The 13,176-nt window shown below is 41.0% G+C and overlaps 1 protein-coding gene across 2 annotated transcripts in view; it reads left to right on the top strand.

The window, feature by feature from the left end:
- The window catches only part of Pdk3 (pyruvate dehydrogenase kinase 3), a 69,022-nt gene that overhangs the window by 16,000 nt on the left and 39,846 nt on the right, over positions 1-13,176 (top strand). For both annotated transcript variants that reach the window (XM_070040693.1, XM_070040694.1), the window contains exon 2: positions 11,667-11,808. In XM_070040693.1, coding sequence (XP_069896794.1) covers positions 11,667-11,808 — 142 coding nt within the window. The remainder of the gene's footprint in view (positions 1-11,666; positions 11,809-13,176) is intronic.

Raw genomic sequence — 13,176 nt, 5'->3', positions numbered from 1 at the left:
GCCACCTTCCCAGCCCCTGTTTTGTATATTTTTGAGATAAAATATCACAGGCTTTGAACCATGATCCTCCTGAATCTCAACCTCCTGAATATGCAGGTTACAGGCATGTGTCACTGGCACTCAGTCCCTTTTGGCTTTAGTTTGGTTCCCCACCCACCCCAGTCCTGGGGTTTGAACTCTGGACTTTGTTGCTGTCTCTGAGCTCCTTTTTGCTCAAGCCTAGCACCCTACCACTTGAGCCGCAGCATCACTTCTGGGCTTTTTCTGTGATTAATTGGAGGTAAGAGTCTCATGGACTTTCCTGCATGGGCTGGCTTTGAACTGGGATTCTCAGATCTCATCCTCTTGAGTAGCTATGATTACAGGCGTGAGCCATTGGTGCCTGGCTGGCTTTAGTTATTTTTGAGATAGGGTCTTGTATTTATGGCTGGTTTGGTATAGACCATGGTCCATGTGTTTATGCTTCCCAGGTAGCTAAGTTGGCAGGCAGGCACACATTACCACGCTCACCTTTTTGTTGGTTTGGAAGAGGTATCACAAACATTTTGCCCAAGCAGATGTTGAATTTCAATCCTTTCTGTCTCAGCCTCCTGAGTGGTTAAAGAGCCGCCCTTTGCAGCTCTTTTTCCTTTCCTGATCTCTACCTACTTTCCTCGACTGTTTGCTTAGCAGTACTCTCCAGAATTGTTTCAGAATGACCATATTTAACCTCCTCATGTTACACATGAGAAAGTAGAAGCCCTGGGTAACAAAAGGAGTGTGTCAGTCATTAGCTAGCTGTTCCTATAACATCAGATCTTAACTTTCAGTGCCCACCAGCAGTGTCAGCTTGGGCAAATGACTTAGTTCCACTACACTTTAGTACTCTCGCATCTACAAAATAGAAATGATAACATTTAACCATAGGATTGCGGCTTTGATGAGATCATTCGTGCAGCATGAGGCATGGCACCTGGTGGGTGCTGCGTGGATGCTGGCTAGGAATTTATTATGAGTGAGTAGCATAGCATTTTCCTGGATGAAATCAGCTTCTAGCTAAAAATAAGGACTGTGAAGGGAGCTATTAACCTTGAATGTTAACTTTTTCCCCCCAGATTTCCAATGGTCTCACCAGTATGAACTGATATTTCCCAAGAAAAAGCACTTGCAGCTTATTTGTGCCATGGGTGTGACTGGCTTTAGACTCTCTTCATTTTGTTCATGAAGCTTTGCCTCAGTGAACCTTTGTGACCTTTGCCTAATGATTCCTGCTTCCATTGACAGCAAGGCATCTTGTAAAGAAAGTTACTAATTTACTGTTAGGACTAGATCATTTTGCTCTTCTAGAATTACATTGATGTGGACATGTGGTGACTTTGGCTAGGAAGTAGTCATTACTCACATGCTCTAGCTGATCACAGCTCTGTGTGTAAATCAGTTTGATAACATCCTTATCTCTTCTTTCTACTCTCTGGCCTGATATACTATATTGACTATTAATCCCTTTGGACTATTACTTTTTTACCCACCTCCATTTTGGCTCTTAATAAATTACTTATTAAGATGATCATTAATACACATTTATAATAAAGTTATTAATTGATTTATAGTAAATTTAATGTGATAAATTTATACAACATATAATAATACAAATTCATAATAAATTGATAAATTATAAACTACCCACAACTTAATAATTATTAGGAAATATTTTTTATTTTCTTAATAAATTATTAAATCTTTAATAAAGATTGGATTACCAATAACCAAATATATATAGAATGAAGTTAACCTATAAGAGGAATTCACCATTACCAATAAATGTTATCTTTAACCTCTGAATTTTATTTGCTTTTCTAACTTTATGATTAAACTTACTAGGTATTCGAATGATACATTTCAATCAGAAAATACTATTGAATATTTAAAATGATCCAGGTATGTGCTAATGGATCTTCAATTTTTTCTGGAGCATTCTGGGACCCTCAGCACATAGAACTCAGCGATTGGGACAGTGGCAGATATGTTGCTGAAACGGAGGAAATAACCTCTGGACCCATAGTGGAACCCATAATGTCTGCAACCTCTTAAATGCATGAACAAACTTCTCCAAACAAGACAAAACTGTGGCTGGGCACCAGTGGCTCACGCCTGTAATCCTAGCTACTCAGGAGGCTGAGATCTGAGGTTCACAGTTCAAAGCCAGCTTGGGCAGAACAGTCCCTGTGAGACTCTTATCTCCAGTACATTACTCAGAAAAGGCTGGAAGTGGCACTGTGGCTTAAATGATAGAGCGCTAGTCTTGAGCAAGAGAAGCTCAGGGACAGTGCCTAGGCTCTGAGTTCAAGCCCCAGGACCAACCAAAAAGAAAAAGAAAACTGTTAAGATTCTCAAGCAGTGAAATAACACTACAGAGCATGAAATAGAACAATTATTTTGAAAGTCTAACTGAAGTTTTCTTTTTCTTTTTTTATGGTATGGGGACTTGAACTCGGATCCTCTGTTCTTGCTTGCTAGCTTTCTTGCTCAGGGTTAAGACGGTACCACTTGTGTCACACCTTCAATTCCAAACTGTTTTAAAAAGTGATTGTCGGAAGTGGCGCTGTAGCTCAAGTGGTAGAGTGCTCGCTGTGAGCTGAAGAGCTGAGGGACAGCGCCCAGCCCCAGAGTTCAAGCCCCACGACCGACAAAAAAAAAAAAAAAAGAAACTTGTCTGTAAGCCGGGCGCTGGTGGCTCACGCCTGTAATCCTAGCTACTCAGGAGGCTGAGATCTGAGGATCGCGGTTCAAAGCCAGCCCGGGCAGGAAAGACCGTGAGACTCCTATCTCCAATAAACCACCAGAAAACCGGAAGTGGCGCTGTAGCTTAAGTGGTAGAGCACTAGCCTTGAGCTGAAGAGCTGAGGGACAGCGCCCAGGCCCAGAGTTCAAGCCCCATGACTGACAAAAAAAAAAAAAAAAACATTAAAAAGTGATTGTCTTTTTTTTTATTGTGAAAATACTGTACAGAGTGGTTACAATTACATGGGCAAGATAATGAGTACATTTCTTATCAAGCATTGTAGCCTCCTCCTTTGTTTCCCCTTCCCATCCCTTCCCATCCTCCCCCGCCCCCCCATCCTCCCCACTCCCCCCCCCCCGACACCCCCCACCAAAGTTGTAAAGTTGGCTTTCGACATGATGACTAAAAAGTGATTGTCTTGAAAGACTTCCACTACTATCATTTGATAATTATCCATTCACACTTGAAATTGTTTCTCTTTTTTAAAAAGTGTAATTTTATTGTTATTAAGGTATTGTACAGAGGAGTTATTTCATAAGTCAAGTAATGAGTACACACTTTTTGGGGGGACAGTGTCACCCTTTTCTTTACTTTCCTCCCATTTTTCCCCTCCTATCCCTGCCCATGAAATTGTTCCTTTTTTTTGGTTGTGGGGATTGAACTCAGAGCCTGGTCACTATCCCTGAGCTCTTTTGCTCAAGGCTAGTGCTCTACCGCTTTGAGCCACAGCACTACTTTCATTTTTTCTGGTTATTAATTGGAGGTAAGAATGTCATGGACTTTCCTACTCAGGCTGACTTCGAATCTTGATCTCAGCCTTCTGAGTAGTGAGGATTACAGACTACCAGTACCCAGAGAAATTGTCCCTTTTGAAGAACCATTAAAAATTATTCATTGTTGCTAGGTGGGGAATCTAAGAAGAGGTTACTAGCTAACTTAATGTTGCTCATGGAAGATAGTAGGTCATAGGCAAAAATTGTATGCCACGGATATAGAGACAAGAAAGCATTTGCATTAAGTCCTGAGAGCCTCTACAAGTATACAAGAACAAGGTTGGAGACTGGGAGACAGTGGCTCATGCCTATAATCCTCACTACTCAGGATGCTGAGATCTGAGGATCACGGTTCAAAGCCAGTTCGGGCAGGAAAGTCTGTGAGACTTTATCTCCAATTAACTACCAAAAATCCAGAAGTAGAGTTGTGATGCAAGTGGTGGAATTCCTTGAGGACAAAAGCTCAAGGACAGAACTCAGGTTCTGCGTCCACGCCTCATAAAAATAAAGAACAGGAAAGAAAAGGCAAAGTACAAAAAAGACACAGTGGTATGGCTCAGTGGTAGAACAAGGGCATACGTAGCATGTGCATGACCCTGAGTTCAGTCCCTGACACCAAAACCAACAACCCAACAAACAGAAGAGAATAAATTAAAGGATCATGAAACTAGGAAGAATAACCAAATACTCATGAGTATATTCTAAGTTAATAATTTACTTGCACGAATGCATCAGAATTTTCCAAGCCCCCTGATCTCTTTGTCATTTTGTTTGAACAAATAGTAGGGACATTTGTAATTGCTATATTTGAATAAGAGGAAGTATAGGGAGAAATGTGGAATAAAAGTAGAAAATCAAAACTAAGGAACACTGAGAAGCCAAGTAAGGAGGGAAAAATGAAGTCAGATAATTAGAAAATATTTGACATGACAAGGAGGCCTATAAAAGCAAAACACTTGTGAGGACATTTATTTAAAACCAAAGGCTTGCTGGGTGCCAGTGGCTCATGCTTGTAGTCCATGCTACTCAGCATGCTGAGATCTGAGGACCGCAGTTCAAAGCCAGCGTGGTCAGGAAAGGCTGTGAGACTCTTATCTCCAATTAACCACCAGAAAAAGCTGGAAGTGGCACTGTGGCTCAAGTGGTAGAATGCTAGCCTTGAGCTGAAGAGCTCAGGGACAACGCCCAGGCCCAGAGTTCAAGCCCCAGGACTGGCAAAAAGAAAAAATAAAAACCAAAGGTTTGTTAGACCCCTTAGATTAAAACTAAGTATTCAGCATCAATATCTAAGCTAAAATATGAGTTAAACTACAGAAAGGTTTCAAAAACTCAGGTATTTCATATTTATTTTTAGGTTCACTAATGAACTAACTAAAAAGACACATCCTCCTGTTTAAACTGATGTATAATTAAGGTATTTAAGTACAAAGAATTAATCCTTAATGCTAAATTAGAATGTAAGGCAAAACCTGAGAATGTTCATCTACGCTTTTTTTAAATACAAACTTCTGAAAGTATTATCTAGTCTTCCAAGAACTCATTGACCAACTACCATAAGTGAGTTGTTGTAAGGTGCCCATGGGGGTATCAAGCCAGATACAATGAGCTTGTGACAGGCTGATAAGCCGGAGACACGTCCTGATACTGGTTCTTAAATCATGCCTAGAAGTTGAGCTTTCCATATAGTGCAGAGTTGATCACTGTAAGCATCAAGGACTTTTTAACTTTTTGATTTTTTTATTATAAAGGTGATATACAGAGGGGTTGCAGTTATATAAATAAGGTAATGAATATATTTCTTTGGGGACAGTGTCTCCCCTTCCCTTGCTCTCTCCCAGTTTTCCCTCCCATCCCCACCTATAAGTTATATAGTTCATGTTCCACGTAGTGTCCACTGCTGCATTTGTTCACCCTTTGTCCTTCCATTTCTACACCCCTCCTTTTGCCTCCCAAAGACAGACAAGTGAACATGAGAAAAAGAAAAAAAAAACAAAAAATAGCAGAGAATAAAACCTCTTGTTTCCATTTCCTAGAGTTCATTTTGATAAATATTATTTTATATGACCAGATGCACATAAGCATTATGCCTTTGTTCTTCTTCTAAGAGTGTCCTCCTTTGGTCTCACTGTGTAACATATCATGTCCTGGTATATTCTAGTTCTAGCTTCTTCATATGAGAGAAAACATGCCCTATTCCTCTCCCACTATTTATTTCAAAATAGTGAATGGAAGCGACACTGAGAAAACTTGTTGCTTTTTGCCAATTGTGGGGCTTGAAGTCAGGGCCTGGGCACTGTCCCTGAGCTCTTTTTGCTCAAGGCTAGTGTTCTACCACTTTGAGCCAAAGCTCCACTTCTGGTTTTCAGGTAATTAATTGTAGATAGAGTCTCATGGCCTTTCCTGCTTGGTCTGACTTCGAACCCTGGTCCTCAGATTTCATCTTCCTGAGTAGCTAGGATTACAGGCATGAGCCACCAGCACCTGGTTCAAACTTTCATCTTTTAAAAACTATGTAGAATCTCTCGATGAGCCCAAGGAACCACATTAATCCAGAATGCAGTCTTGCTCTCAGAAATGATTAAGCAGCAGACGAATTCATCTCCCATTTCATGACTTCGGATTGTTCTGTTTGATCATTAATTCAACATCATTAGTGATTGCTATTTAATGATTCCTCTCATCTAGCTTTAGGAATGCTTCAAGATTAAGCATATTTTCTCTCTCATAAAACTCTATGAAGAAGATGCTGTTCTTATAACTGGTCCCAGTGAGCTTTAGAAAGTTAAAGAAATTTGCCCCTGCTCATGAAGCTTGTAGATGCTCAAGATTCAAACCCAAGGCTAACTTTAGCATCTGACCTTGTTATTTCTGTCCTACGTGTCTACATCCTTTAGCTGAATTCTGATTTCCAAAGAGTCCCAAAAGTATGAGTTTTGGTGCTCAAACTTGTTCTGGGGCAAAATCTGACTTGAACTGACTTGGAATAATAGTCTTTATCCTACTTAGTATAAATGTTCATACATTTCACTGTTGCTGTATTGTATTGTAGACTATTCTATGTTACATAAGTACAGCAATTATCTATCTAATCCTGTTGGTTTCAGAGAAGCAATGTGTACCTTCTAGCCAGCATTAGATGCTTATAGTCCCTTTCATTACTCTTGCCTGTACTTCCAATATCTTGTTCCTAATTAGCCATGGACTGGGAATTTTTTAAATTTATTTTTGTACCAGTACTGGGATTTGAACTCAGGTCTTGGATGCTGTCCTTTAGCATTTTTGCACAACTCTAGCACTCTACCACTTGAGCCATAGCTCCACTTACAGCCTTTTGGTGATTCATTGGAGATGAACCACATGGACTTTTCTGCCCTGGCTGACTTCAAACCATGATCCTCGGATCTCAGCCTCTGGAGAAACTAGAAACTTTTACTACACAATAAAACTTAGACATTTTTTAAAATCATGGATTCATATTGATACTCCTAGTTCTAGTGATATGCCATAGTGTTCATGTGCTTCTCTATTCCAGAACTTCCTTCTTCCTGTTAGAGAAGAAATTATTCATGATCTTCCTTAAATGATAAAGAAGATCTGATTTAAGAGACCACTGCAGTGTGATTTTTCAGTAACAGAGAGATTGGTCTCAACTCTTTTATTTTTTTTGGATGGGGGGGGGGTCAGTCATAGGACTTGAACTCAGGGCTTGGGCACTGTCCCTAAGCTCTTTTGCACATGGCTAATACTCTAGCACTTTGAGCCGCAGCATCACTTCTGATTTTTAAGTAGCTAATTGGAGATAAGAGTCTCACAGGGAGTTTTCTGTCAGCGCCGGCTTCACCGCAATCCTCAGCAGAATAGCTTAGATTGGATTGTAGGTGTGTGCCACTGGTGCTGGGTTTGGTCTCAACTCCTAATGCAGCAAGAAAAAGTAGAGCAGAATGCAGAGGGGGGTCTGTCAGTGGGTAGAAAATTGTGAAGAGGAATCCAGGCTGGGGAGATTCTTTTTTTTTATTGTCAAGGTGATGTACAGAGGGGTCACAATTAACATAATTCAGATGCCGGGCGCTGGTGGCTCACGCCTGTAATCCTAGCTACTCAGGAGGCTGAGATATGAGGATCGCGGTTCAAAGCCAGCCGGGGCAGGAAAGACCGTGAGACTCCTATCTCCAATAAACCACCAGAAAACCGGAAGTGGCGCTGTAGCTCAAGTGGTAGAGTGCTCGCCTTGAGCTGAAGAGCTGAGGGACAGCGCCCAGGCCCAGAGTTCAAGCCCCACGACTGACAAAAAAAAAAACATAATTCAGGATATGACTATATTTCTTTTTGAAGAGTGTCACATCTTCCCTCATTTTCTCCCAGTTTTTCCCTCCTGATCCCCCTGGGGAGGTTCTTGTTTTTATATATATATGTTTTTTTAATTGTAAAAATGCTGTACAGAGGGGTTACAGTTACATGAGCAAGGTAATGAGTACATTTCCTATTGTGCATTGTTGCCTCCTCCTTTGTTTTTCCCCTACCATCCCTTCCCTCCCCACCTCCCCACCTACTCCCTGCTCTCCCTCTGCCAAAGTTGTGAAGTTCATTTTCAACATAGAGTCTTGTACGTCTCATTGTTACAGTGGGTCAACCTGTATCCCTGTTTAAGCATTTTGTTTTTACCTTTCCTTCCCTAAATTAGAAAAGTATATATATAAGATGCAGGACACCGGAATCAAATACAGTGAAAACAAGTTATTATTTACCATAGCTAAGATATGGAACCAACCCAGACGCCCCTCAGTAGATGAATGGAACAAGAAAATGTGGTACACACACACACACACACACACACACACACACACACACACACACACACACACACACACACACACACACACACACACACACACACACACACACACACACACACACACACACACACACACACACACACACACACACACACACACACACACACACACACACACACACACACACTGGGCTGAAGGTGGCTCGGTGGTAGAGCGCTTGCCTTGCATGCCTGAGGCCCTGGGTTCGATTCCTCAGCATCATATAAGCAAAAAGAAAAAAGTAGGAAGTGGTGCTTTGGCTCAAGTGGTAGGGCACTCGCCTTGAGCTGAAGAGCTGAGGGATAGCACCCAAGCCCAGAGTTCAGGCCCCACGACCAGACCCCCCTCCCCCCCAAAAAAAGAGTGATCAGATACCAAGAGTAGGGGATTTTTGCTTAAAAACAAACAAAACACACACCTAGCCAGCATTGGTGGCTCATGCCTGTAATCCTAGCTATTCAGGAGGCTGAGATCTGAGGATTGCAGTCCAAAGCCAGCCCGGGCAGGAAAGCCCGTGAGACTCTTATCTCCATAAACCACCAGAAAAACCAGAAGTGGCACTGTGGCTCAACCGGTAAAGTGCTAGCCTTGAGTTGAAGAGCATAGGGATAGCACCCAAGCCCAGAGTTCAAGCCCCACTACCGACAAAAAACAAAAACAAAAAAACTAAAAAGATTCTTTTTAAAAAGGCCTAAGTGGCTTTAGACTAAGGTTGGGGCCTAGTCAAAGACAGGGCTTGAAAGAGTCTGACTCAGGTTTGATTAAAGGATTAAGTCTTTGTCATTCCATAACGAGAATATTTCTTTTGTGTTAAAAAAAAAAATCTGGGCTGGGAATGTGGCTTAGTGGCATGGCAGAGTGCTTGCCTAGTATGCATGAAGCCCTGGGTTCTATTCCTCAGTACCACATAAACAGTTAAAAAAAAAATCTCAGGAACAGTGTGCCCAGGCCCTGAGTTCAAACCCCAGGATTGGCATAAAAAAAAGTCCTAGGCTAGGTGCCAGTGGCTCATGCCTGTAATCCTAACTACTCAGAAGGCTGAGATCTGAGGACTGAGGTTTGAAGCCAACCTGGGTAAGAAAGTGTGAGACTTTTATCTTCAATTAACCACCAGAAAGCCAGATGTGAAGTTGTGGCTCAAGTTGCAGAGTACAAAAGGTTTTTTTCCTTGAACAAAAAAGCTGGGGGTAGCACCCAGGCCCAGAGTTCAAGCCCCAGGACCAGCAAAAAAAGTCCTTTCTATTTAACCATTATGCAAAATGTTTCTTCTGGCATGTGAAAATTTAGATTGATACTGTGACTGAGATATTAGGTACTTCATTTCATGATGACTTCAGACTATGATAGCTATCAGCATTTAGTTTATTTCAAATTAAAATTATATTGATGTAAAACCTTCTAAAAATAGCACATATAATTTGAGGCAAAACAACCAGAATTATAGAGAGAGAGTAGCTGGTGGGTGCTCATTTCTGGGAACATCGTACCCCTTACCCTTCTACATGGAGTGAGAATTTGGTGGTTAAAGTGCTCATTGTAGTCAGATTGCTAGGGGAAAATGGAGAGAATCATCCATTTGTTGAAGATTTACCTACTGAAGACTTTCACAGTATATTCACTGAGAATGAGGCAGCGAGGATGGATTGTTTTAAGACTGTAATCTTTCATTTTAACTTTGTTTTGAAAATGGAAAAAAGGGCCTGAGTGGGTAGGAAGGAAGGTTCTACAGATAACTTGCAAGAGTGGGTTCTTTTATTTCAAGTCTTATTCGGTAGAGAGGAAAGGAAGAAGCAAAATATAACTGAAAGTGTTACAAAGTGGCTTTCTCTGGACTCTCTCATTTGCTGCCTTTATCACACAGAGCAGCAAAAGGAGAGAGTTTGTTTTCAGTGAGCTCTGCTTTCCCTCTTCAGCCTGGCCCTGGCAGTTGCCCAGTTCAGAACAGGGAGCCCTAGCTAGTGTAGAGATAATGAGATGAACCCCTGAGTATCATGGAGAGTAGGAGAAGGACTGTGTGTTTATTGACTACTTGCTCCATGTCAGGTTCTGTACCATGTCGTCACATTTAGTCTTACACAGGTTGTTCCCCAGTTTACAGATTAAAGTAGCAGGGAAAGGGGCTTAGGTTTCCTTTCAGATAGCCAGGTACCTTTTCGGTCAGTGCCCTGTTTATGTAAATTTTATGCATACCATTTCATACTATCTCCAGAATCTCCCTGAGCTTCTTTAAAACTTTTGTGAACTGGGGCTGGGAATGTGGCTTAGTGGTAGAGTGCTTGCCTAGCATGCATGAAGCCCTGTGGTCGATTCCTTAGTACCACATAAACAGAAAAAGCCAGAAGCGGCACTGTGGCTCAAGTGGTAGAGTGCTAGTCTTGAGGAAAAGAAGCTCAGGGACGGTGCTCAGGCCCTGAGTTCAAGCCCCACAACTGGCAAAAAAAATATTGTGAACTGGTAGGTTAAACACAAAAATTATACATAATAAATTATATTAAAGGATTAACTTATAATAGTCAATATGTGTATAGATTACACAATATTTAAAGCTCCTAAAATATTTCTCATTTCTTTGGGGTAAAAACTTTCACAATCCTTTCTTCTAGCGTCTTAAATGCACAGTACAAAATTGTTACCATATTGTGCAACCTAGTGTTTCTTGCCCCCAGCTAATTATAACTTGATGAGATTTTCTTTCCATAATCCCTTTCCCATCATCTGGGCCTCTGGGAGCCACCATTTTCCTCTCAACTTTTGTGAGATCAACTTTTTAAGGTTCTCCATGTGAGTAAGATCATTCGGTACTTGATTGCTATACCTGGATTGTCTCACCCACCTTCTATAGTCAGTGCACTGTACCCATGGTGAGCGGGTCTCTCTTGACACGTATGATCCCTTGCATGTCAGTCAACCTGTCATTTCCAATCACAGAGCCTTTTGAGTCTACTTTGAGAGTGGTAGAACTATGATTCTTAGAGAAACACATTTGGGAAAATTGCCAAGTACAACATTAGTAGTGTTTATTTGGGAAAAAAATTCAGATTCTATCCCAGGTCACTTTTCTATTGCTACTGGTAACACTACTAGGAACATATTTGTGTTAAAAAGAAACTGTTTTTAAGGTTACTTCATAGAATAAATGTGCTTTTCTCTTCGAATTATTTTCTTAAACTTGCTACGTCAGAACATTTAGACTGCAGAAGCATTTCATTTTCCCAACCAGTAGTACTATGTTACTACGCGAACACTTTATTTCTCCAAATATTAATTGTAATTTTGTATATTATTTTTCATCTCATATAGGGAGAGATAATGCATGTGAGAAAACATCATATATGTTTCTACGAAAGGAGCTTCCTGTGCGACTGGCCAATACAATGAGAGAAGTTAATCTTTTACCTGATAACTTACTGAACCGCCCTTCCGTGAGATTGGTTCAGAGTTGGTAAGTAAATCTCGTGGCTTATAATGAATCTTCCCTACAATGCTCTGAGCATTTGGCAGTGTGACTATTCTCCACAAGAGAATGCCTCTGTGGGAATGAGTCAGTCAAGATAGCTGGGTTTTCCGTGACATTAAAAGTCTTTTTACAGCTGCTCGCTTACAGTTGTTTTCATGAAAATATTCTAAAGCATAACAGACACTTTTTTGATCTTGTGAGTTTTATTTTTTCTGGGTCTAAATGTGAGTTCTTATTTAAAAACCTTCCAAAGTAGAGAATGATAATAAGGATTAGCAATATAGTGATCCTCGGTGAATGGTTTGCCCTCCTTCAACTAAGATGTTTCCTATTTTAATTATGTATCCACTTTGTTTTCCTTTATAAGACACTCCATGAAGGTAGTATTCTGTAACAAACAGATCATGTCATTTTTTTGTTTTTGTTTTTTTGTTTTTTATGTGGTGCTGAGGAATCGAACCCAGGGCCTCAGGCATGCAAGGCAAGCGCTCTACCACTGAGCCACCTTCCCAGCCCCAGATCATGTCATTTTTAAGGGGAACATCAGGTCAGATTGGAAAAAATAGCAGCTCTGTTCTATGCTTTGTCTGCCCTATGAAAAGACAGGCAAGTCTTCCCAGTAAAACTTTGAAGTTTGATCAGTTATAGCTCTGAAACATAAAGCATGTGTTATTTCACTGAAGAACTAGAATTTGTGATGGAACTCCCCAATAATGAACTGGGTAGGATCTATGAGTGGTTGGATGTAAGAACAGGTGCTGTGTCTTTAAAAAGGTATTTGCATAGATTTGTGAAGCATTTGCACATCTACTCTTGTTATAAAAGCAAGGTAGAAGTCCCTGGGAAAAGATACAGGACTTAGGGAGGCCAGGGCTATAGGAATGTAGGGGGTTGGCAGAAAAATAGCTGTGGTCTTGTGTTGCTCCTTGATGGGGTGGTGGCATGACAGATGAAGGGAACACTGTGGAAAGATATAAGGAGAATGGAATTGTTAAATAGCTCGAATTTGGAAGCCTTGTAGAGGCCAGCCCACCAAAAGAGAATATATATTCAGCAGTCATTCCTTAATAATAATATAATAAATTCTTAAAGGTAAAAATGAATCGGCCAGGTGCCAGTGGCTCATGCCTATAATCCTAGCTACTCAGGAGGCTGAGATCTGAGGATCGCAGTTCAAAGCCAGCCTGGGCAGGAAAGTCCATGAGACTCTTATCTCCAATAAACCACTAGAAAACCGGAAGTGGCGCTGTGGCTCAAGTGGTAGAGTGCTCGCCTTGAGCTGAAGAGTGCAGGGACAGTGCCCAGGCCCAGAGTTCAAGCCCCACAACCGGCCAAAAAAAAAAAAAAAAAAAT

The sequence above is a fragment of the Dipodomys merriami genome, unplaced genomic scaffold (assembly GCF_024711535.1).
Source record: "Dipodomys merriami isolate MVZ:Mamm:240054 unplaced genomic scaffold, mDipMer1.0.p SCAF_3, whole genome shotgun sequence".
NCBI classification, from domain to species: domain Eukaryota; kingdom Metazoa; phylum Chordata; class Mammalia; order Rodentia; family Heteromyidae; genus Dipodomys; species Dipodomys merriami.
The sequence above is the reverse complement of the archived record's forward strand: the minus strand, read 5'-3'. Positions and strand labels throughout refer to the sequence as shown.